At 34.0% G+C, this 27,841-nt stretch overlaps 1 protein-coding gene across 7 annotated transcripts in view; it reads left to right on the top strand.

Annotated features, from left to right (window-relative positions):
• The window catches only part of LOC150108925 (myocardin-like), a 456,675-nt gene that overhangs the window by 250,280 nt on the left and 178,554 nt on the right, over window positions 1-27,841 (top strand). For 5 of the 7 annotated variants that reach the window (XM_090410986.1, XM_090411004.1, XM_090410995.1 and 2 more), the window contains one exon: window positions 20,579-20,632. The exons of the other annotated variants lie outside the window; for them this stretch is intronic. In XM_090410986.1, the coding sequence (XP_090267112.1) occupies window positions 20,605-20,632 (28 nt within the window). In that variant the 5' untranslated portion in view covers window positions 20,579-20,604. The remainder of the gene's footprint in view (window positions 1-20,578; window positions 20,633-27,841) is intronic. 7 annotated transcript variants of the gene reach the window in all.

The following is a 27,841-nucleotide window of genomic DNA, read 5'->3' as shown; positions in this document are numbered from 1 at the left end:
TTCTTGTGTTGCGTTCATTCTTATCAGAAATTGAATGAAGCATTTATGCAACTGCAGAAAATGAGCAAAAATTTTCCAATATATTTATTGGAAAAAAAAATTCGTGCATAAGTGGACCCGCGTAGTTCAACTTCGTGTTGTTCAAGAGTACTGTATATATACATATTGTTTTCTTTCCTATGGTTTACCAGTATGTAGTGTTCTGTTTCGAGGAAGCGAAACGAGTACCGGTAAAGAGATAGTGTATTTGTAAACAAGTTTGCTCTTTGTTCTGTATATTCCACTGAATTTTTATTTATTTATTTATTTTTAGACATGGTGGCTAAGACTATTTCTAGAATCACGGATTTATTTTGGGCAATCTTAAAATGGTGGATTACTTAATAGCATTCATGAATAATGAATCAATCCATTAAAACAGTTGTACTGTATTTTATTTTGCCCAGTTATGCCATTAAAATGTCCTGACTCAAAATCGAAATGACTGAATTAATTTTGATAGAGATCCCAATCACCAAATTTCCTTTAATTACGTCCAACCAGAAAATAATAATTATTACCATTTTGAATAATTTTACTATTAAAAACGATCTATTAATGCGTGAGCATATTGCCAAATACATATGGTGTCAGCATGCTTTACGGTTGGCCGAATGGTTAGCGTATCCGCTCTCCAACCAACACACCGCAGATTCGAAGTCCGCCATAGCAATGGATGTTTGTAATTGTCTTTAGGTGGTAAATGAATTCCATTGTCCAGTGTATAAGACCACCATCCCCACTTAGTGGGGGCATTAAATGCTTAAAAAGTTCCATATTTGGTATCTAGAGCAGGGTTTCCATATTATGTACAAAATAAATAAAAATATGAAGATTATATAAAATTAATAAAAATAGGGGAAAAAAAAACTCCTTAGCCTACGCACAGTACACTAGTACTCTGAGTGGGCTAATATAGATTTGCAAAAATCAAAGGTTACAATCTTTTCTGAATGCTGTAAATAAATCTAAAAACTTTTAAGTAACGAAATGTTGTGAACCCATATTACTCGGATGGTTTTATTTTATTTTTTTATACATAATCTGCGAAAACCCTAAAGCAAACATGAAACTTTTTCGAGCCACTTCAGGTCGCCAATAATCAGGGCAGTAGTCTCACGCCAGCAATGAAATTCATCTGGAACCTTAGACTTTCACACGCTTATATGCTCGTGTCGGAGTACGCTCCCTCGGCAAACCGACAATTTTGTTTTGCTTAGTTTTTTCACTGCAAGGGGTATGATTGATAACATATTTGAAAAGACTTGATAAAATTGAATAGAGAGAGATCTTATATTTGCTCTCCTAGTTGTTCTAATGGATTGTGTATCTGCTCTTTATCCAATATTCTGTGGATTTGCCACTATAAATATTTATGGTGGATGAATCGTAATCATCGTAAATTACATGCAGCCTGTGCGAAATTAATATTTGGAATCTTTCGCAAATTTCGTATTAAAACGATCCGATTGTAACCACATGGACATATTCTAAGGTATATCTTTAAATCTCAAATTGTGTTAAATAACATCAGCCTGAGAGTATTTATTGTAATATATAATTTTATCCTCAAGTGATCTGATTGAAACATATTGAGAAACTCGGCAAATTTTTGGAAGAATTCCAAATATTGATTTCAACTTATTAAAAAAAAAATTTTTTTTACGCAGTGTCTATAAATGGCGTTTGTGTTATATTTTGGCAACTGTTGTTATTATTGTATGATCCAATATTATTTATTCACAAAAGAAATCTTGCTTTTGATTTGAACTCTTTGATTTTCTAGTTGTCCCTCAGCACTTTAACATTTTTTTTTTATTATTATAGATTGATATTTGAATGAAACACATACAGTATGAGACATAGAGCGTCTGTCTCATAATTAGACGAACAATTGTGAAAGGAATGTGCACATTCTGCGCCATCAGAATACTTGGCACGTGTCTGTTATGTAAAGTATACATTGATTTGATCAGCTTCCATTTCCTCGTTCGACACAAAGCGGTTGTAATGCTTATTACGATTACAGTTATTTCCCAGGTATTTATCATTAGAGAAATCAGGTAATTTAACTTAATTACGGATAATCATGAAGTGCAGTTTACTCACTAGTGACCTTTTGTAAGCCGTTTCATTCATTTTTGCAGTATACGTGAACTGCTCATTCGCCTGTCGTCAGCAGTACAGTTAACTTCGTTGGCGCCATGTGCTATTTTCTAACCTCTTGTCTTATCAACGACTTGGCACTTTGAATTGCATTTTTTTCTTCTCGTGACTGTCGCGTTGCTTTTCATAAGCCGTAATTATCAACAAATACCTCCAACCGTATGCTTATCGCAAGAATTTTAATTGCAATAAGTTGCTTTAGCATATAACAATCGTTTTTTTTTTTTAAATTATTATACCTATGTTTTAATTTACTGATATTGAATGAGTTGCATATCAGTAAATCAGAATACATATTAAAGATAGATTGCGCTCATGCGAACCATAGTCAACTTTTAAAAACTACAAAAGCGAATAGTGTTAATGATACTACTGAAAATTCATAAAATAATGCTGAAAATGTAAAGCATTGTTGCTTTTAAAATTTGAGGAAAACCAAAGGATATTAAAAAAATAGATAAATTTATATGTAATACGATATTCCAGATTTTTTTTTTTTTTCAGGATGGAGAAATCACTTTTCGCCATTCTCAAATTTCTCGGATTATTTCATTATTTGGATTTAATGCTTTAAATTGAGTAGATTGTGTTGTGTTGGATACTTCCGTCAAATAAAATTAGTGGATCGATAATATTCGACCTAGAACTAGAGTTCGGTTGAATTTAAGGTGTCACGATTCTTGTAATAACAATTGTTATTGACTCGTTACGGTGAGTTCCTGCTCATCGTGCTCTTTATATGTAGTGCTTCAGCAGTGTTGGATGTTAACTACTGTATTTATCTATTGAAGAACTTTCTAACTTCTCAAAGGAAGAAAGTAGGTGTGTATGTTACCGCTAAAGTGCAGAAATCAGTTATTCTGCAGATTATCTAGGTATTGTGCAGATTAACTAGGGTGATCCGTTAAAGTGCCGAAAATTGTTTCTTTTCTCAAATTACCTAGGTAATCTGCAAATTACCTAGATAATCTGCACATTACCTACTAGGCACTCGTTAAAGTGGAAATAAGACCTTTGCTGGAACAACAGCAACGTTTCTGTACGCGTAAATTAACATGATGTTATTTATTTATTTTTCGATATCTAAAGAATCAAATTAATACAATAAACCAATCAACAAATTAGATAGAATCAATCAATTAAAAAACTATAATACAAAGAATCAAACGGTTTAAAATATTATTACAATTAAGGAAATGAATTTGCAAAACATATGATAAAATTATATTTACTTATTAAAAAACCAAACTAAAAGTGGAGGGGAGAGGGGGAAAGGAGTAGGGAAAGGAAATGAGAGAAACAAACTTTTGAACTTTAACGATACGGAAGCCGTTAATGCACATTACCTAGGTAAAATGCGGAAAACTCTTGATTCCGCACGTTAATGGAGCAAATCAGTTAATCTGCAGATTAGCTAGGTAATGTGCACATTAACGGCTTTCGAGCTTTAGCGGTAACATGTACATGGGTAGAAAAATACGACAGTTAAAATCATGTCATTTTTAGCCTTTTGAATGTTCATGATGAGAACACAACAAAACTACTGAAGTTGGAAAATAAAAGTACGAATACTTGTAGGAGTGATGAGGCGGCTCAGGATCTGTTGATCCTGAGTGCATAGCGCATCAACATTCATCTTAACTGGTCCAATGCAAATAATTGTAAAATAACTTTGAATACTTTTATTTCTCAATTAATTGTAACCAAATCTGCATAGAATGGGGGACAATGTGTTTGTTTTAAGATATATTACAAAATAATAATGAAGGAAAATGTTATATTTAGTTGGTATATTTGAATTATTCAAAGGTATAATTTGGAAGAGGAGGAGGTGGCTTACTTCCTTCGACTTCAATTATACAATCCACAAAAGCTCTAGCCCTATATTGGTGACCTAAACATGGCAATTCACACTTCACGCACGCAAAACAGATGAAAACTTAGAAAACAAAAACAGCAACTAATCACAACGTTCAGTTGGATTGGTTGACACAATAACCAATCACAGCCTCTGAATGCCATTCTCTCAGCGTCACCCTGCATCGCCTTCTAGGTGGTGGTTTAAAACCACTGAAACACTAAGAATTTGATCCGCTATTCAATCTGTCCTTATGTTCAAAGGTGTCCATATTTGTGACCGCACACACGGGCTATTAGCTCGAACGTGATGCGATGTTTACGCGTCGAAAAGCGTTCTCTTCATGAACCATTAGTATATCGTGTTTAATTTTAGGAATCAAGTGAAGTCAGGAAACAGAGGAGTCTTTAACAGGAATAAATGCAGAATACAATATTGGCGATATTGCTATTTCGTGGATGTGCACTGCATACTTAGCACACCCTGAATATACGCCTCTGATGTGTGTGTGTGTGTGTGTGTGTGTGTGTGTGTGTGTGTGTGTGTGTGTGTGTGTGTGTGTGTGTGTGTGTAGAATGCGTTATTGATAAAATTCAACTTGTTACTGGACTTCAGCTTGAAGGCTTGGAAAAAAAAAATGCTTTGAAATTAATTGTAGATGGGTAGAAAAATACTACAGTTAAAATCGTGATATTTTTAGTCTCCTTTTCTTCTCTAGTTTAATCTCTATAACAGGGGTCTCCAACCTTTCAGACAGTGTGGGCCGCATTAAAAATTTCAAAGAAGCCCGCGGGCCACTAAGCCATACTGCGATATTTAGAATTGTAAGATGCTTTTCAGATTCGTAAGGAACGCTGTGCATTTGATACTTTACATAAAATCTTATAAAAATAAACAAACTCAGCTTTAAGAGCGTAGGTAGGAGTAGGGTTCATATGATAAGTACATACAATCAATACTTGAAAAAAAGATAATTTAATGAAGAAAACATTCATTTTTTACAATGTCAATGGGCAACGTTTTTCCTTGACCAGCTTGCCGATGTTGGCATCAATATTGGAAGTCGCAATGCGCAGAGTATTCTCGACTCATAATCTGAGTTCTCGTCTTGGACTTCACATGCTTCATTCTGGAGAAGAATGAAGGACTGCTCACATAAGTATGTGCTTCCTAACAAAACGCATACCTTCAAAGCATGCTGGCGAAGATTATGGAATGCCTCCTCAGAAATGTAGTCTTTATTCAATGTGCCCTTGCTTACATTTTGCAATTTTTCTCTCAAAGAAGAGTTGTTTTGGAGTTCAAGCAACTCCATTTATACTGGCATTTCGACAGCATTGACACTGAATGGCATTGAAAATAAATCTAAAGAAGACTGTTGGTTACGAAAATCACTAAATCTCTCTTCGAACTCACTTCGCAACACGGCTAATTTTCTAGCGTATTCATCAAGAGACGAACAGTTGGATTCAGCGAGAAACTGAAAATGAGAAGTCTTTTTTTTTTTCTTTTTTGTTCTTTTTTTTTTTTTTTTACGAGTTGTGCCTCCCAAAGTTTGAGCTTGGCCACAAAAGCTTTGATGTGATCAAACAGAGTGTGTGCACCAGTTGATCTTTGGATTGTAGCCGCGTATTTAGGTCATTCATATGCAACGAGATGTCGGTCACAAAGGCAAAGTCTATCATCCACTTCTGATCGTTAAATTCCGCAATCGAATTCCCCTTGGTTTGCGTGAACTGCTTTATTTTGCTCTTTGAGTCAAAGACTCTTTTAAGAACCTCCCCTCTGCTCAACCAACGCACATCACAATAATAAACCACATCGCCGTGATCAGCTTCGCGCTCGTGGGTCAAAATCTCTTGGAATTGACGATGATTCAATCCTCTTGCCCTAATAATGTTGACGACAGTAACCAATAACTTTCATGATGTTCTTAAATCCAACAGTTTTCGCGCACAAATTATCCTGGCGGATCAAACAGTTGTAATGGACGAAATCTTTTCCGTCTAGTTCCGGTTCTTTCCGTAGCAGCGCAACAAACCCTTCGTTCTTTCCCACCATAGTAGGGACACCATCAGTTACCACGCCCTCGAGGTTGGTTAAGCTGAGGTCGAAATGCTGGAGCGTTTTCTTGGTGGCTTCAAGAATATCAGTGCCTTTCGTCACTCTCTTCATAGGTACGACCGCTAGCAGTTCTGTCACACTGAATTGTTGATCAATGCCACGGACAAAGATACCCAGTTGTGTTGTATCCTTCACATCTCTGCTCTCATCTAAAGCAAGTGAATATGACGTAAATTCGGGCGACCGTTTTTTTAAAGTTCCTTCAATGTCATTGGCAAGTTCCTCGACACGTCCTGCTACAGTTACTCCAGACAAACTCGGATTTTTAAATAGTTCCTTATTATTTGGGCACAGAATATCCCCAGTGAGCGATGAGACACTCTTTCACAAACTCGCCGTCCAAGAAGGCTTTTGATTTTTAGCAATTTTTTTCGGCTATTACATAACTTACTTTGACGCACGCTTCGCTCGCTTCCCTCTGCCTTTTAAACTTACCCTGTTGGTATTTTAAATCAATTTGGAGACGGTTCACTTTGTCCTCACGAAGCCGCCCTTGAAGGTGATCGAAATTGGACACTATGAGACAAATGTCTATTTGTCTAGTTCCTATGGCACTATGAGACAAATGTCATTTTGTCTCATAGTGTCATTTTATATTGTATTCTTTTGATACTGACTGTGATATATATAAATATCACACTGTTTACGACTGACTGTGGATGAGATCCTGTTGTATTTATATGAAAATAACGAAGTATCGAGAACCTTCGAGATATATCTGGAAGGCACTAGACAGCGCATTCGAATGAACTACTGCTTCAGCCATCTACCTGCAACGTTAGTACTAGTACTTAAGTACCGCCTGGTGCTGGTAGATGGCTGAAGAAGCATATCTATTTAATATTTATTTTTATAGGATTTTATGTAAAGTATCAAATGCACAGTGTTCCTTGTGAATCTGAAAAGCATCTTACAATTCTAAATACCGCAGTATAGCTTAGTGGGCCGCGGGCTTCGTTGAAATTATTTTTTATTTAATCGCTTTTTAATGTTAAGTAGTTATTTTTTTAAAAATGGCCGGCGGGCCACGGCAAAGAGCTCCGCGGGCCAAAGGTGGCCCGAGGGCCATGCGTTGAAGATCCCTGCTCTAGAATCATGTGCGAATTATATATAAAAATATTAAATTAATTAAAAAAATCCTTTGCCTACCCACGATACCTATTGTACTGCAGGTTTACAATCTTTCGTGGGTGGGAGTCATAAAAAAAATCAAAGACATGAAAAAAAGGTTACGCTAAATTCCTAATTTTTCAGTCTTCATGGAAATGAATAATGCGAAACTGCAATTCTAACTTAAGACGGTTGTTAAAGGCTTCTAAATTATCAAGGGATACTAATTTAAATTTCTTTACTTGAAAATTTTACTGGTTGCTAAATCACAATTTTAGCAACCACTAAAACCAAGGAGTAAATATTATAAATACTTGGTTTGCTTTATGTAGCTTGGTTAGTTATTTATTTACATTGTCATAATGTATTGACAGCTTGGTTGGCAAGTGTTAACGTATTCGCTCTCCAACCCACAAGTTGTGGGTTCGAATCCATAGCCTTTTCATGTTCAGAAACTAGCCCTACCATTACCCTCAGTTGTGTTGTATATATCATATTCACTGAAAATCGATATGCACATCGACCAAATAGAATTTCTTTCGTGTGGGATATTTTTATTATAAAATGCACATTTAGCGTTATGGAAGAAGCATTGCTTATAATTCGTTTTTTATTTTTTATTTAAAAATCAGTCCAATCCATTTTTTGTTCAATAAATTATGAAAATTATTATTCAATTCAGTTTTTAAAACTACATACAAATAAATATTGACAAATATGTAGGCTTACGTTAATTTTATCAACCTGTGGCGCCAACTTAAAATTTCATTCGACAGTTATATATACTAGTCAGTCGAAAAGCATGTGTAACCAAAGCCTCATGCATTATCTATAGACCTGTTCTGGCACTCCCTGGGAGGTCTTTTCGAATTAAAAAAAATTAAGCATTGAGAGTTTTTAGTTCTTAATGTTCTTACTCAGAATACGAAGACAAAGCAATTAATATAGTCCTTCTTACCTGATTCATGAAACAATTCACAGAAGTATACCTTTCAATCATTATACGTCTCTTTCAGTACATGTAAAATACCTAAGGTCGTGTGTGCCAGCTGGTTTGCTTTTTTATGCCGTGTCATTCTCTTTAAACTGTAGACAGAACGGTCTTACCGGCTCCCTACAGCGTAGTTGGCATAAGAAAAACATTCACAAGGACAATGATAACACGTGCGTTCGTTCGTTCTTTTAAAACTGTAGGAAATCCTTTGCATAATTTTTAATGAATTCTTCTGATGTACTTTTATTAGACCACAGAATTTATCATAAAAAAATATGGCTTTCCGTTTTATTATAGTTTGTCCATTTCACGGTTAGCTGAATTATTTAGAAGTAATTAAGACCACGAAGCTAGTTTATTGTCTGTCAAGTTTGTGTGTGAGAGAGAGAGAGAGAGCACGGTTTGACAGTTTTGAGAGGGGGAGAAAGTGAAATCGGGATTGTTTCTAAGAGAGTAGTAACCTGGAAAAATTAAATTACATAGGTATCAACATTCCTTAAAGTATTTTCTTTTACGTATAATCATGGCTACATAAATACAAAAATTGCTAATCACAAAAAAATTTTACTCGCCACAGTGGTTAGAAAAAGGTGGTTAAAAAAAAAAACCTAACTAAATGCTATGTTGACAAAGCAAAGTAATCCACTCTTTAATTCTCACTGTACATTACACGTAATCATACAGAAATATGCTTTGTGGGTTTTAAAAATGTACACTACAACACGCTTTGTGTTTTCGTTCGTTTACCGTTCATAATGAAAGATGAATTTATATAAACTATCCATAAACAATAATTTAATAGTAAAGGGAAATAAAAAAATTCACGAAAGCCGGAAAGTAGCGCTCGATGTGGAGCTAGACTCACTTTTCACGATGCACTCAATCATATAGTCCTGTCTTTGACTTATCTTTCCAGGATAATTGTATATTTTAAATAGCAGTATTAAACGCATTTTCGTTGTGTAAAATTTTCAAGTATTTAATTGCGCACCTACTTAAGGGATAAAGGTGTTGGAAGAATAAGATGTAATACAGTGTTTAATTAAATTGTGCCATTTATTTATTATTTTTATTTTTTTTATATTTTTTTTCGTGTTTACCAGTATATTTTGTTAAGGAAATTACATATATAGTGAGAAGAATACAATTATTATTTTTTAAATAATTGTATATTGCGTATGTTGTGCGTATTGTAATATACGTGGTAGGATTAGTATTGAACTAAACGAATGTATTGATTTGATTAAAATTTTATTGGAAATTATAACTAATTTAATTTAAAATGTATTCATGATATGAAAAACTTGCATGTTTTCTCGCACACTTCAAGTGTGCAAGATTTATTATCAAGCGCCGTAACTATAACTCATAATGGCAGCTCCCTTTTCTCGCTTAATTACAAACAAAAACCGGAAGTGATGCGTAGTAGAGCACGTGTGGAGTGAAAAGAAAATTATAATATTGCCGTGAGAGAAAGGAGGAATGCAGCTTTTCATATAGAAAGAAAACTAAAGTTCTTAGCCGTAAAGGAGATAAAAAGGACGGAAGAAAGTTAACATGCTTGGTTTACGTTATGACTTTGAGAGAAAACCGGCAACTAAAATTGCAGATGTTTTTGTGATTCTTTAAAAGGGTAGTTTTGATGTTCGAATAAGAATTTCAGATCCAGAAGTTTTATTTACAGCTCTTTGGAAATAAAACTTCTTTAATAAATTTTGGCAGCCACCCGTGATCAAATAACTTAACAGTGAATGAGATGATGTTTTAAAAATAAAAAAGTGTAAGGTATACGAAAAAATAATATATTTTTGATTGCTTTTAGAACGAGGCTGAACGTTTATTCGTCACTTTTTCTGTTTATGACTTGACTGTGGCGAGTGGATTTCTGGAGCTTGTTTATAATTATTGATTTGGCTTTGTTTTATTTTAAAAATATAAGCTATAAATGAAAATGATTGAAAATCTCGTTATATATATATATATAACGCGTTGGAGACAAATATGACTTCTTGAGAGCTCAGGTATTTTCCTCTTAACTTTTGGAGGGAATAAGGAGCAATAAGCTATCTTGCGCTGAACGGAATGCATATTATTTAACTCTCACTTTAAACAGAAAATGTATAATTTTCTTTTCTTCCTTTCATAATGTTTTAAAAAATCCACGTGTTCTGTTTTGATTGCGTGCTCATTGACGCAACTTACACTAAAAATGACCGAAAACGTAACCATAGGCGATTGTCGAATTCCTGTTTTCCGTTTGGATATTGAGGATCACTGAGTTCATAAATACGTTACACGTTGTTCGCAACTGAAAAAAATCTAAATAAATGATGTAAGAGCAATTGAAATTAGCCTGAATTCTCATAAACTTGTGTGTTGACAGTCTTTTGGCTTGAATCAAATTGAGTTATTCGCCGATTAACTATTACTGACCCAACTTGAAGATGCTGGAGGATATAAAAATTTCTCCACTTAGCCAGCTCTGTTTTGTTTTAATCGGATTATTTGCAGATGCAAAATGTTTCGAGATTATACATAGCAGTAAGTCCTCTATCGTTTAAATAAATAAATTAAAAAAACGTTTAAATCGTTTGAATAAAAGCAGTTAAAAAATATGGATTGACAGCTTATTATCAACCAATTTTATTGTGAATAATTTTCCTATCTATTAACTGAAACAAAAATAACAAAAAAACTGGCAACTCACAGAAAAAAAAAAAACAGTAGCACCTACTAAAGTATTAAAAATGATAAAGCTGTCAAATACATTGACAGATAGAAGTTAACTTGGGTATTTAGGATGTGCACTGGAATACATCAGCGTGATTCAGTTTTGGCTTCACATTCAGTTTCTCAAAGGTATTTTGTTAACTAATCGAAGCTTTCAAAGTGCTGACTTTATTTTTACTATAAGTTTACCAGCCAAAGATTCAAAATTTCCTGTTCGTAATGACACTTTATATTATATTCTTTCATAAGAGAAACAGGAATATATCACAAGTATTTGCCAATGCAGTCGTCTTAAAAAACTCTGTTTACATTATGAACTTTTCATTCAAAAAATGCTCTAGAACTCGCGGACGGTTTATCTCTACACCGAATGCCGTGGAATAATCTCGTATACGGTTTTGCTACAGTATAAGTTCATGGAACTTTGTGGATTTGTCCAAAATAAATTGGTCGTTTCTGCACCAGATGAAATTATGGTGCTTTTTGGTGTTTACGTCCATCACACGACCAGAGTCATTACTTCATTCAATTCAAAATTAAACTCGCCACAGAATAACTTTTTTCATTGTATTGAGACATTTTGTTTTTAACATTTTATACCAGTAATGACTTAACCTACTGGGTTGACAGCTTATTATCAACCAATTTTATTGTGAATAAGTTTCCTATCTATTAACTGAAATAAAAATAATAAAAACTGAGAAATTAACCCTCGCAACTCACAGAAAAAAAAAGAAACAGTAGAACCTATTAAAGTATTAAAAATGATAAAGCTGTCAAATACATTGACAGATTTTTATGGTTTTTATTAAAAGATCTCAGATAGGCTGCATAAAATTGTCTCGAGAGACTCATGCAAGACTAATTGCCAGTTGCTGCTCTAAATTACCAACACACCTGATCAATAATATTCTCACTAATATCATGGGTAAATGTCTAAATATTTATTATTTTTAATATCTTTCAAATTACCACTGTGTTTTGCGTTTATAAACTGGACATCACTGATAGACATGAGATTTTGGCATGTACGGAACTTTTTAATAATTCTTTCTTTTAAGGTTACATGGCGGTCAGCATTCATAGTGAAGAATTTATGGAGACACAAACACACGTGTTGGAGTGTACTTATAATGTTGAACTTTACTTATAATTAAGAAAGTAACACTCGACGTTTCGACTTCTATATCGAGGTCATCATCAGGAAAACATATACAGTATATGCACAGAACACACGCTACACGACACTACGTAACGGTAAGATAAATCTAAATGCTTTGTTAATAATTTACCATAGCCTGATTTAATAGCTATTATAAATACGTTAAGTTTCAAGTTTAGAATTTTAGATGGTGATTATTAAATGCCTGGTTATTAGTATTTGGCCCTTTTTAAATTACGCTAAAGCAACCAAAGTTATGAAGATAGTGTATTCTGTTTTAGAAATTAAAATTAAAATTTATGTTATAAATGAATAGTAGCAAGTTTTCACATTGTAAAAAAAAAAAACGAGTTTCCAGGAGAAAAATATATTCGCTACTGCCTCCAAAGGAGACCAACTCAAAAAAGTCCTTTAAAAGATTTTTCTTTTATTGTGATGGGACCTTAACCAAAGAGTGCCACTGATACCTGCTGTGCTATGAAGACGCTGCCATTAGACATCGAGGAAAGTTTTCTGTGGTTTACACACTAAGGCGCCGTGTTGCATGTTGATATTAATTATCATCTTTTTATGATCTTGTGTCGTCTGACCTTGAAACAAAAGAAAACATTCTAAAGGTCAGACGAAAAGAGACGCAATCTAGCTACACTTAAACTAAATTGCTTCATGTATTTTTTATTTTGACGAATATCAGCTTTATATAGTAAGTCCTCCAGTCATTTTACATTACATGAATAACGGTAGTGATATTTTTTTCTTAAATATCCTAATACTAATCGTTCCGCTAGTATGAGTTAACGTAATCATGTTTTGTCATTAATTGACATGCTTAAAAAAAGGTAGGGGCATAATTCATAAATCAGTAATAAATAAAAATACTACCAGAAAAACCATTAATGTACTGAAACTTACTTGCATTATGTTAGAAATATGTCTTGATGTCTAATTTATGACCGAGTGTACTCATCCCATAATTTTATGTCTCACTCTCATTACTTTCTATTCATTTTAGGAACTAGAAGTTTTGATGTATATCTCCGATAAGAAGTCATTTCCCTCTTTGCTTTCAATAGTCTTTCTCTCCAGCAGTATTAAAGACCCTACCCACACCGACTCTCCTTATAAGTGCACAACCTCACTGCATTTTTGATCAGTATTATTTTTATAATATCCTACTATTTCACTAAGCTTTTAAAACCTACTGTATATTTTATTTCTGTACAAATACCTAAGGATTTCCCGAATTAATTTTTTTTTAAATAATTTATTGGAATATTTTAGTAGTATACTTCTAATAATATATTTTTTGCCAATAGTGCATTAGGGCTCTTAAAGGCACGACTAAAATTATATCGGAAGTGTGTGTGCAAAGGAATTTGCATCGTAAATTCGAAGTGTTCGTGAGCTTTACCTAACTTCGCCTGTAGAGACTTACTGTCGTGGAAAACTTGCGTCAGGCTAAGCAGTGTAATGTTCAGCCAGACATAGTTGCTCTTTCACGAGACCCTCATTTAAGAGCTAGTCAGAGCTCTCAAACTCACACCTTCTTAAAACTTCCTTCATTTCCTCCCGGAAAAATTCGCTTCCAACCGCATTACTTCCGAACCAATTCCGGTTATCAGGTTTAATTAATATCTTTCTCACCAAGGTGACATATTCCTTCGGTTTCACTTTGTCATGACTGTGGTGGCCATTAACCTCGGTCTAATACCTTGGCCTTGTCTTATTTTTGGAGCTATTTTTGGCTGGTTGTGATGTTTTATTCTGATAAGGTGACCTTCGTTGCGATCTCTGCTAGCCATAAGTTCTAATTTTATCATATCTGCATTATTTCATATTTTATTATTTCTTGAATTAAATTTAAAAATAAAAGTGTTGAAGATTTATTCAGTATACAAATTTGCATCATTATATCTTCAGCCACCAAATTTTTGTGACCTTCCATTTAATTTTTAGGGAACTGTATATGCTCGAATTGCAAATATTGAAATATTCGAGCATTATTCATCTTGAAATCTTTCTTTTATACGATTTTTAGAGTATACTACGAGGGTTGCGATTTTTTTTTTCCTCCGGTACCAAACTGAAAAAAAAAAGTCGCTGATTATATGGCAGTATTTTTTGTTGTTGTTTTCAGACACTCGTTGTGATATTATGTAAAAGCAAAGTACCAAACATTTAAAATTTAAAAATTCATGAACAAGTACATTGAAGTTACGTTTAGAAATTTGACTGTGATAGACTGCTGTGGATACTTTTTAATAAAAACCAAAAATTATATGCTTTAAATATCTTTGAGAAATAAATCTGAAAGGGGAAAAAAAAATCTTCAAGAACTCTCAGGTGTGAAAACCATTTCTTTAAAATCTAATTGAGTTTAAGACCCTCAGCAATACTGGTATTTGAATGATTTCAAGAAATTTACCAACTATGAACATTATAATCAACGGCAGCAAAATATCAGTGTGTGTGTGTGGGGGGGGGGGAGTATTTATCAAACTGGCAAAAGGGAACTGCGGTAAACGTTTAGCTTTAATTCCATGTAACAAATAACTGAGAAACTTTGAGCGGAAAACAAGAAAAGACAATATCATTGTGAATGTCTAGATATTCTCAGAGTAATATTACATTATTATTTTCTGGGGGAAAAAAAGAACAGAAATAATAATCACTTTGGTGAACCGCGTAGAAGCAATGTTCATACTGTTACTTCCGAACAAATGTTATGTTCCCAACCTTGTTTAGGAATCTATGAAGAAGCAGTACGTATATTAAGTACCGTGGATGGGTTAAGATTTTTTTTTTCTATTAATAAGATATATTTTTTGTATACATAGTTCGGATCCTTCTCAAGAGACCAAATATGGAACTTTTTCAAGCTACTTTAAGCCTCCAATAAGCGGGATGGTGGTATCACATTAAATTCATCACCCACCTAAAGACAATCACAAGCATTCGCGCTGACGGCGGGATTCGAACCTGCAGAATGTATGTGGGAGAGTAGATCGCTAACCACTCGGCCAAGAAACAGATAAGAGAATGAATAAATCTGGTATGATGAGAAAGCAGTTCACAAACTTCTGTTGAATAGAGCTATGCATTACAAGTCAACAGACGATCATCACACTGATATCAAATCACATAATCTAATAGTGTAATTAATTACAAGGTTTACTTCCATTTCGCAAACTGGCAGTAGTAAATAACTAAATTATACCTAACTAAATAAGTAAATAAAGATATTTGACGAGATGTTTTAAGACGACAGTGGAAACATTCACTGATTACCGTAATCAAGCAGAATCAGATATGAAGTATGACATTGGATTAGACTTACTCCACAACTTCCTGAATTACGCTTACGCGTAGACTTCACCGTGGAGCCATTTAAAACCAAATCTGGCGGAATAGGTTGGTTAAACCTTATACCCCAAGTGCCATATGTATGTATATTGAGTGTGTTCTTCCGGCCAGTTTGCCTGTTTTGAGGGACGAAAAACCCGAGTTTCCCGGAGGAAAAAATCCTCCACCGTCGTACGAGACCAGCTCCTGAGCTACGGAGGCTCTACTCCGAAACTAAATTACCTTTTATATATTAGGAGAGATTATTGTGTTGGAAATCATTTTAATATATGGATCTTCGGGCATGTTAGAACTGTAAGCAGAAGAATTCTGCCATTGGTCAATGACAAAACCATCTTAAAAGGGAGGAAAACAACGTGTCGTATATTAATATTTAAGGACGTGTGAGCAGAGTGTATCTGAAACAGCATTTTCCATGCTTTACTTAGCTGATGACCGTTTTTCTTTTTCTCGTATAATTTTTGTGGTTCTTCACGTAGTATGCAAGTAAGAAGCTTGCTGAAGTAAATAAGTATTTTTTTTTTTTTTTTTTAAATCTGTTATTTTGACTGATATATATCGATTAGGCAGCGCGTACAGATTAAGTTTTCTCTTTTAGACGCTTGTTATTAAACTTCAGTAAGCAGTAGTTAGACATATCTGTTGTTTAATTATATATATATATAATGTCGGTTATAGATTGATTTTCTATATCGACAGCTCGCACGCCATATGTGCTTTTTTGAGGACTAGTAATTTTTTTTTTCCCCCAGGAGCACTTAGGAAACACTGGGCTAAAAATGAATATGAAATTAATGGATGGGCAACAGGTCTAGAGATAAATCATGATATATCGGCAGATGGGTTATTGCAATTTCGACTGTCTTGAAGGATAGAAGAGAATAATAAGGAAAATGTTGTTAAAAAGTAAAATCTATTGTATTGAACTACGAGTATTATCGATAATTTACAGATAATCCTTGATTGTCTTTGAAAGGGGAAATCCGGAGGAACTGTTGTGTGTAATCAAGACTCATTCTATTCATGTTTAAGTTGAGCTTCTGCTCATTCACTTTCAGACTATTTCCTTTCTTCCTTTCATACATCCCCGTTTTTATTTAATTTATCCTGTGGAGTTATATTTTTATATATGCGCAAAAACTGTTTAAAAATGTTCAAGAATGCTAATTACTTATGATTCAATTAGCATTGCTCTTGATAGTCACTGCGCCATATTTGTCAAATGTCCTTAGTCAATGTTGCATTTAATATGAAGAATTAGAACGTTTTAAATGTTAAATATACCTTATGAATTTAATGAGTCTTAGCGACTCATTAAAAATAAGTGTAAACAGTCAGTGGGACCACAATAAAACTCGTATATGGGTTCACCCGCTGAGTTTTGGACTGGGGCCGTGTGGTTGGTTTTCTCCTTATTTCTGTTTTACCCTCCCAAACGTGAAACCATCTTCATTCACATTTGGTAGCAATTACATGTGCTTTAAAGATATAAAGTACAAAATCGAGTAATTCGTGAGTTTATTCTGTTGCCACTTTGGATTTATATCTGTTAAGTCTCCTAGCTGATAATAATAATAAGGAAACACTGAACTGAAATTAATTAGATAAGGATATATATTATTTAAGCTAACGTTAACAATTAACGTAAAATATTCAAGGAAATTATACTTTCAACTGCTAACAGTTTTACAAGTTATCAGTTCTGATTGTCAATGGATATCAGGCGAATATTTGAGAATAAATAAATCTCCATTTATAATACTGTGATAAAGCATAAATATAAGAATGAAAAAAAGGTAAGAAGTATTTTGGTTGGAAATTCCAGGGGGAGGGGGGGGGGTTGGGAAAGGAATTCTTGCTGTCGTTTTCATCAAAGATGATTAAATTTCGTTGTTTAATTAGGAAGACAGCGCAGTGAACATGATTGACAAAGAGGGATGGCGCTAGCCACTTAAAGTAATAGTTTGCATTCCACAGGAATATATATTTGTCGTAAGGTATGCTTTAATCTATCGTACAGAACTGGCAAATTTAAAGACGTGATGCTTTTATTTATTCGTGTGGGGTACCCCCCGTTCCTCAGGACTGGTTGAGCCCTCCTAGTGAGGGATTAAGTATGTATATTATGAATGTAGATCAGTGTGCGTTCACGGGCCAGTTTGCCTGTTCTGAGGGACAAAAAACCCGAGTTTCCGGGTGAAAAACTCCTCTACTTCCATATGAGACCGTGTAACTCACCTTTGGTCGAAAGAGACCAGATAAAGGTCTCTTTAACAGATTCCTCACGTCATAGATGGGAGTTGAACCCAGGTCTTTCCGACCAAATTGCTACCGACTGAGCTATGGAGGCTCTAAAGACGTGGTGAAAACATATTACAGGTTCACAGTATATATATCTAATCATGCCATGCAATACGAAACGCGCATGTAGTCAAGCTGTTATTGAGGGAATAATTTGAATTGGAGATGTTCCAATTTACGAGAGAAGTGTAATTGTAGGTCTGATATTCTTAGTTAAATTATTTATGGGCTCTGCGAAAGCCTTTCTACAGCATGACTATACAGCAGTTTCTCAAGAAATATTACAGTCAGTTTTTCATTTAGCGATGTGATTACCCCATTCAGTACAAGCAAAAATAAATTCATCCGTCTCACTTGTGACATATTTTAATCCTGAAGTGGTGAATTCTCTCGCGATATTGTACGGTGATCCTCATTGAATTTTGTGTAGTTCGTCACTCTTTTCCTTGATTTGCTGCATGTTGTTTTTCCTGGATATCATGAGTAAATATAATAAATAAAAAAAATAAATAAGCAAATAACGTGAAAAATTCAAGTGCAGCCATGACGCAATCTACTCTTTACTTCTTTGGTTCACGTCTTCTGTTAGCATCTTCTTACTTTCACCTAATCAAATTCGAAAATCTTGATTAATTTCTCCGTGTGTTTTTGAAAGCATTGAGATAAACGAACCAAAAATGGAAGTTTTTTTCCCTTACTTTTTAATATACAACATTCCTCAAAATGCTGTTATAGAGAAAACAGAAGTCTTAATTAGTTGAATCTATTTAACTAATTCATGTTTAATCGAACTAACTAATCTTAATTATCTATCAGGAATATAAAAAATAATGGAAATTGGATATTTTCTATTATTTATTCAGAGTATTTGAGTATTCAGCACATTTCTTTTAATTCAATTAAAAAGCAATCTGGTGCATGGATGAGTATAGCATCGCTGTGGAGATATTGATAATTATTGCTGAAATAAGCACAAAATCCTCACCTATCTGCACAGTGTACTCCGCAATTAAATGCCAAAATTTCAAACTGTATAATCCATAATAGCTATAAACAGTTCGTACTTGGATCCTTTAGAACAGGGGTTCTCAACCTGGCTGTGGTCGTGGGCGCATTCGAGATTGGAAAAGAGTGGCGAGCACCAATACTTTTTTCTGTGAAAATTCATACTTGCTTATCATATAAAATGATAACAATTAACAATTTAACTATGAAAGTAGGATAGATACACATGTAACATTTATTATACAACTAGGTTCGTTTTTTTTTTTTTATTTTTAATTTGAATTACTCATTTTGGAGCAAAATTTTTAAACACGAGAAAACAATGTATGGTCAAAGCGTTCCGAGAACACCGGTGAAGCGGTGACACATCCCTCAAGCGCACGGTTGCTAGTAGACTAAATACATAAATTATATACGCACAAAATTGGTAACACTCGCACTCAAAGACAGAGGAATTACAAAACGTTTGTAATATAACATAAATGTTAACTTTTTTTACGATTTTCATAAACATTAGTACTAGATGAGACCAGGGCCGTCGCCAGATTAGATCGCGCCCTGAGGCAAACAGTTAAATATCGCCCCTGATGGATTATAAGACAAAAATATAAGAAAATCCCCAATTGCTATTTTGTTTTTTATTACAAGAGAACCATTAGTGCAAAACGATTACATAATATTAATTAAATGTTTGCTCTACGGGGATATCGCACAATGAAGCTGTTTTTAATCTCTTCTAAATTTAAATTACAAGCGATTACAAGCCTCTATCGATGTAGTTGCTAGACCAACCAATCTTTCTTGGGTCATTGCTGTTCCCAAATAAGTTTTAATCAGTTTAAGCTTGGAAAAACTTTCCGCACTTGCTACGCTAATAGGAAATATTAGCGCAATATGGCTGAACGAGCGCCCTTATTAAGGCGTGCCTTGAGGCAGGCTGTCTCTGCTGCTACACCCTGTCGACGGTACTGGGTGAGACTTATATTTTTGAGTTTTAATTTTATTTTTTCCTTATTTATTAATTGACAGCCGGCGCAGGGTTGAGAACCGCTGCTTTAGAGTTGTTCCTTAGGATACCGAAGAATGTCAGCTTAGCTTCAATGTATTCCTCTTTTTAAATTTTTGTTACCTCCATTGTAAGGAGAAGTATCATTTACAATGCCAAATCTTGGTATTTTAATAAAGAAATTCATATTTACCTTAATTATGGTAGTAAGAGGCTTTCTGTAGAGTTATTAACAGTGGATAATAACTCATTGTGTTTCATGTTTCATATATACCTAATGAATAACAAAGCCACAGACACGAGGGAAAAAAAAACAAAAAAAAAACAGGTGCACTAGTTGAAATGGCGTTTGAACAGGAAATGATTGGCACTTAAGCTATTAGCATCCACAGTCGCTTATCAACATGGAGAACTCTTTACAAATGAGTGTTAGTTGTAATTATGGAGCATCGAATAAGCCATTCATCAGATAACGAGTGTTCCTTGTACCACATCGATAACATGGATATTTTGCTTTATTTTGTCTCTTTGTGAAAGATTATTTATCTTTAGATTAATGCTTAAAACTTTTAATAATGTGCATGCATATATATGTTAAGGTAGTTTTGTTTGGGGGGAAAAATATTAAATTCGGCAGATTGTTTATGAATATATTGTCTTATAACGAAACGTCCCTGTACACCACTTATAAGGTTTTCATTGGTTTCGTTTCATTTGCAGGTTCAAACGGTTGTGTAACGAACTGCATGAAGAGCCGGCAACAAACTAAACAAGGTCAGATATTATAATTACATGTATGATCACTCATATCTGAAGCATTGTTCTGTATGTACATATGCCACGCTGTTCATTCAGCATTGTAGTTTAAACAACTATCGTGTTTTAGCAGCCTATGGGAAATAAGATCGCACACACACACCTATGAGAGAGAATAGTAAAATGTGTGTACATATCGTAAGTAATAAATTAATATTTGAAACAGTTTAGCTATCATTATGCAACGTGAATAGTCTTTCATATCCTTCAGGAGGATAATTATTACGTGTTGCACTCCAAGGGTGAAGAATTAGAAATGTAATATTTCTGAAAGTCGAGAGGGAGGATATATCACGTTACAAAGAATAACATCTTGACATACTAAATTTTTATTTTAAATTTCGGAAAAAAAAAAAATCCAAATATTAAATATATCTAATGATTTCTAAATGTGGTAGTATCGACATAATTGTCTGTAAATATTGAAATCACAAAACTGGAATTGATGAATTATGTGGAAAATTTAAAATTAAAATTTCGTGTGATTGATTAATATTTTTATTTCAAACCATTTTACGTGGGAAATAAAGTTCTATCATATAGAGGGTAAGGGATCCGAAAGCACTAAAAAAATTCTAACTTAATGTAAAATTACTTAATTGTACTACAAATAAGCGTTTGTTGCTCCCGGAGCTACACCAGCGAAAAAAAATAACTGATTAATTTTAGCTAGTTAAACCCACTGGTGCTGTAAATTAGTGGTCTCTCGAATATATCCGTGTCACATTTTAAATTTTCTCTTCAGGATGTATTTTGTTAACAAACACGTGGTTTGTTCAGCAATAACAGAAATAAATATTCTTCCGTTACGAAAAAAAATATTATTTTTTCCTTTTTTCTCCCCCCCCCATTTTGAGAAGGAAAAAAAAAACTTGCGATATGTGATGCGGAATACGCATCTGGCTTCATTTTTATACCTTTCTTGGGAAGTTTACAAAACCTCCCAAGAAAGGTATAAAAAACTGAACCAGTATACATACTTAATCTGTTCTGGCTATATGCTTTTCCGGAACACGCTACAAATGCGTATTCCGCACTTAACGCTTCTGACATATTAACCATTGAATTAAGTTACTCAGTTAAATTTCTAGAGTTGCAGTTATGTGAATTAAAATTTTAAATAAATAGTTTGAGATTTTGCTGAATTTCAGTTTCCCAGATGCTGCTTTAAGTTAAAGATAACAACGTCGAAGTACTCTATCAAAATTAAAATACCAACCTTTTCTTTATTTATATGCTAGTTTGCACAAACAAAATACAAGTTGTCTGTCATGAAATAGCGTGCTGTTTATAAAAAAAAAAAATAAAATAAACGTAAAGTAATAAGCGGAGAAAATGCCATTATTATAATGAATACCGATTACAGACAGTTTTCCCCCTATTAGCAGAGGGAATTGTTGAGACTGGGTATTAACTTTGAATGACAAAGTTGTATATTTTCATTCTGTGGTATTCGAATAAATAGATTAAAACCAAATAGAGTCGAAAAATAAACGCATTATCTGGAACAACATGTTATAATTAACAATCAACAATCCCTGTTACAATTCATGCTGAACAGTTCTACTGATAGAACAAATTACTGTTATCTTCTTTCACTTTATTTAGATCTAATTACTGTCGGGTTCTCTCTTACACAGCTCTCACTTCTTTACAAGTTGGTTTACGTTTGGATTCACTTCTTGTGCAATGCCATTCACTGATATCGGAATCCGATGAAACACAAAGCCTAGTGTCTATATATACTGTGTTGTAAGATTAAAAGTGACTGGCTCAAAATAGTAAGCAATAAGCCATGTTACTAGATGTAATTGATTTGTTTAGGAAAGTCTCATGGTTATCAATGAAAATAATTCAATAGCGACTACACTACATACGACGAACGTATTCCTACGCGATTGGGCTAAGGGGTGGAAACAACTAGAACTCGTGACAAAAACGTAATGAGATTTGAAATAACTCCCTCGTCAGAGCCGGAGAATATGCCTGTATTTAACAATGCATCAGTTTTGCATTTATATTGATGACTTTGCATAAAAGGCACTCGTAGAGACTTCCGTTTATAGGTATACCCATCACATAGTACATTTATTAGAACAGTGCTGCCCAGACATCCTTTAGAACTAGCAGCTATTTAGTACTAGTAAAAACTCGCTTGACCTGATTATACATTTCCGGTGGTAGTCAATAACATAGGAATAGGTGTCGAGGGATTGCAGAAGTGCAAAACATTTTATCCTTTAAAAAAAAAAAAGTCATCATCATCATGCTTTTCAAGGTTTAGGCCTAGAGTGGCCTGTCCCGGCTATATGCTTGGAAGTCATCGTTGAATCTCTTTAGAAGATGTAAAAAAAGTGTCGTATAGACTGTTAAACAAGAAAAACAATAATACGGTATATCCTCTTTTTTTAAACAATATCCCTGCATTGCTGGCCATACCACCGAAGTGCAGGTAGTATTTTACTGATATGATTTTTTACTCCCCCCCCCCCATGTATTTTGCTATAGTATGGTAACGATGCCCTGCCATTAAGAAAAATGACAACCAATTTTCGAATGTTTCAACGGAAGTTGAGAAACTCGCTTGTACCTAAGTGAATCATGTCTTACAGTTAAATAATTTTATATATCTCACAAAAGTATACTGATGTTGTTCATTTATACTCATGACACCTTCTATGCAGTATCAGTAGCACACCGAGGCAGTACACAATTTTTTAAATTCACTGTAGCGCATTCGCGATGATCGTGACATTTTCTCTTCGGTTTGAAGGACCCTGAGTTTGAATCGTGTCCAAGATGTTGAGAACTTTTATAAGGACTTTTCAAATGAAAGTGAGTTAGCCATCTTATATGGAGATGATAAGGTTCTTCCTTCAAGAATTTTTTATTTATCCTGCAAGCAGACAAATCGATCAGAGAACACACACACACATATACACACATATATTTATACTTTCTTTATTTATATTTTATTTATATTTATACTTTATTTATATATTTACACACACACACATATTTATAACACAGCAGTTATAAATATACTGGCATTATAGCCTTATTTTTGTCGCATACTCCTTAAAGAGTTGAATCGCTTTAAAACCAAACTTTGGTTTTAACGATTTAAAAACCATGCAGAGCTTCCCAGTAATTATAAAATATTAACTTAACATAGGCATTCGGTTTTCATCAAAGTGTTGTTAAGCTCCGAATTTAAACGACCAGACGATGATGTCTATCACTTGATAAGAAGATCGACAAGATTTCAGAATTTTATACTGATTTTTTAAACTTTAAATCCGAATTGGATGCTTCTTGATCTGAAATATGTTTAGTCAGTGCATATTTATCTCTCAAACTGTTGGTTTTAAATTGATCGTGTTTGAAATGTAGTGACGCCATATTTGATTCGATGGGTTTCATTTCTTTTTTATCTGACGTATTTCTTATTACTGATATTGTATATCTAAAAAAAAGAAAAAGAAAAAAAGAAGTTGAAAAATGTGAGCAAAGTACTGAGAAAGTAGGTGGTGGTTGGCTATAATTTAAAAGTGGTTACTTGCTGATATTTTTATTAGTGATTGTTAATGGAGGCTGGCTGTTGCAAAAATTCGTCAGAACTTTCGAAACTCTGCCTGCTTGTTCCCTTTAGGAATAAAAGAAAAAGGCTTTAGGAGATTATATATGTCATTGCTTGCTGCCGTTACGATATTTCAGGAGGGAATTTACATTCTCTTCTGAAATTCAAATTACAGTAGATCGAATTTTTACCTTAATGAATCTTGAAATTTAAGATAATGATTCGCACAATACCTGCTGTAAGAGTCACTGCTTTGAATCTCGATCCAAAATTTCAAGCCAGTTTTCGCCTTTATCTTAAAGTAAGAAATAAAAAACAATTAATCGGAGACTATATAGGAGAGTTTAAGAGTGAGACAGAAAGAGAATCGATAGTATCAGTGGTAAAAATCATAGTAAAAAGTGAAGTTATTAGGAAGTAGTTTGACATGATTAGCATTCAAGAATGTGTGACTAGAGCTAAGCTGAGGTGGTAAGAGCACTTAAATAGAATGCGAGAGGACATGTTAGCAGAACAGATGTTTGAAGCCAAGAAGATGATGCAGAGAAAACTAATATGTATCGGGTTTTATGCGGTGTGTAAATACTTGACGACTGAAATGTAGTATCTGATAGTATGGAAGTCCTGGAGATATCAGGTTAATTTGAAAGAATTGAATGGAAGCTAGTAATAATGTTAGCTTAATTCTGCAGTACTATAGTGCTCACCTTGAGTTCGTTTTTTAAAAAAAATAGAAATCGAGATGTATTGTTTTCTTTTCACAGGTTATGGAAGTTTTTTTTTAAACAAATAAAAGTATTTTACCAAAATAAAGATTACTTGCGGTTTAGATCTTTACTAAAAACTTTATTATTAGTAGTATTATTCGACCACGTCTCTTGGTGGCAAAGTGATCATCTTTATTATTACACTGAAGTGAGAACAAGTTCTTCAGATAAAAATAAAGGCATGAGATCAAAATATCACGAGAAAGACCACATATGTTTTTTAGAAAATGGAAGAATTAATGTACATATGCTGCAGTTAGGTTGATATTTAATCGCTATATCTTTAGCAACACTTTATTTTCCAGCTGCCTGTCATATCGTTAATTACGTTGCATTCTGACGGCAAGCCGTTTTAAGGATAAAATACGTGAACATTTCAGCTTTTGTGATCATTGTATTAGTGAGTGTTTAATAATAATAAATCCAGTAATTGAACATTTTGGGGCGAAAAAAAAGAGTATAAACTTTAATAGAGATCATAAATATCACAATTCCCAACCGGTACGAAATTATTAATATCAATTCAAATCATTTTGCCATTACAAAATGCTTCGAATTGAGTCGCATGGACATCTTACGTTTATCCTAAATTTAGATATCGTTAAATTCCATTTGGTCAGAACAAAGTTATAGCAAACGGAATAATTCGATACATTTTTTTTTTTTTTTTTGTGCCTCTGTAAACATTGTAAACAAAACTTTATTCTAATATTATCAAGTTCGCTGTTTAGTGTGTAGACATTTCATACCTGTCTACACACTAATTTTCGTGCGATGACTCCTTTTCATGAAAATAATGATTAAACAACCAAAAAGCTTAGTTCTTGTATTTAGATATGGATTATAATTTATACATCATATAAATGTATACTTGATCATTATATTTAAAAAAAAAGTTACATTTTAATGTAGATTTTAACAGTTTCATAACTCATCTGTGCCACCGCCTTCTGATGTAAGTATTGAGATTTCTAATTCATTTTAAACTGATGGCAATACACGCAAAGAGAAGGTCGCTGACTTCGCTTTGCTGAATATTTTTAGCTACTCTCTTCCCTCCTGACAAAAGCTAAAGTCATTAGTTATATAATACGAGCGAAATCAGCAGTGAAGATTTTTTAGCCAACTGTCTTTTTCATTTGGGCACCAGTAAGACGGATGGGTATACCGTAGGATTAGTACAGTATACTGTTAGTGCACTTCTAGAGGGGGTTGGGATGTAAAGAGACAGAGAAAGGCTTGGTTTATTTAATGTATACAAGGATGTTCTGTTTCTTTCTTTTTGCTAAAGGGAAATGGGTTCATTGTACACAGAGAGTACAGCATGTTAATCAGAGAAAGTAGCATATTGACTCACGTTTACATAAATATGTTTATTGACGTTTTTGTTGTTATTATTATAATATTTATTTTGGTGATTCGAACATCGCTGTGGTAGATTGCTTGCGCAGCAATTTCGCAGTAAACACTTCTTTTGTTCAGAATCTTTCCGAGAGGAAATATTTTTATACGCATAACTTTGTGAAATTCATTAATAGCCTTGTGAAAAGCCAGGTTCATTTATACCTAGGAAAAAGAGGATAACTGAACTATTCTTCAAAGTGATCTATATGAATTAATTAGGTATGAAATAGTTCATAGTTCAAACCAAATAAATCGAATGCGAACAAATTAATGTCTACCGTGGTTTATTTACTCAAATCGCCAACGTTCTGCAACAGTACTTACCACTCAATCGCTTTACAACACACACACGCGCGCGAGGGGCGCTACAATATGCTCTTTTTTTTTTCCCTCTCAATTTGAGCGCGGCCGAAAGCTGCGTTGAAGCCGTGTTTTGGAGCAAAGATGGGGGGGGGGGGATATTGCTTGTGGACTTTTTGGAAATACACAGTCGATTCAGAACGGCACATGGAGGGAGACGTTCCAGAAATTTGAAGGGTTAAAAAAAAAAAAAAAATACATTGGTAGGGTTCAGCCCATCAAAAATATGATTGGGCGTTCTCTTCTCCATGACAACTCCCTATCCAAAACCGCAGAATTGTAGGACTGGTTTCACTTCAAAAACCTCTCTAAGAATCGTGCATAACAGAGTAGAACGATAAATCGATTATTCCTTTTTCGCAGATAGTCAGTCCGTTACTACTTTTCTTACGGATATTTCCTTGGTCGCTGAACTGCTTTTATCATTTCTCCGCATTCCACTAAGCTTCTCATCTCTTTGGTCATCATTCTTTCACAATATGCGTTGATTGTGGAGAAATAGGAAGATGATTCCGGACAACAGGAGGCACTAGACAAAGAGACTCCAGCATTTCCGAGCATCGCTACAATGCTTTTCGAAAGAACAATGGATATCATAAAGAAGAATATAAGGAAAAATTTAATTCACGGTCCAAAAATAAATAATTTGCGATTTTCAGATGACATAGTCTTAATTGAAGAAGATGGTGAACTAGAAAGAACAGTACTGAAGTTAAGTGAAGAAGGAAAGCGATATGGGCTGATAAAGAATATTGGAAAAAAAAAAAAAAACTAAAATGTTCGGAGAGAAGAGAATAAAAAAGCAAATAAAGGTTAACGGACATGAGCTGGAATAGGTTAGAAACTTCACCAGTGCAACATGACACACGATTTAGACCGCAAAAAAAGAGACAAGATCTCCGATAATAAAAGCGAAAGTAAACCTGCAGACTGTGGAAAAATATGGTAAAGTAGATCAGTCTTCCCACAAAACTGAGACTGCCGGAAACATGTTGTTCTGTGATATGGGTAATGGTCGAGACAAGTAATGGCTCTTGAAAGAATGGGTTATAGAAA

This window comes from Typopeltis vanoorti, chromosome 2, assembly GCF_054136105.1.
Source record: "Typopeltis vanoorti isolate ZY-2024b chromosome 2, IOZ_Tvanoo_1.0, whole genome shotgun sequence".
NCBI lineage: Eukaryota > Metazoa > Arthropoda > Arachnida > Uropygi > Thelyphonidae > Typopeltis > Typopeltis vanoorti.
This window is presented reverse-complemented; position numbering and strand designations above follow the sequence as displayed.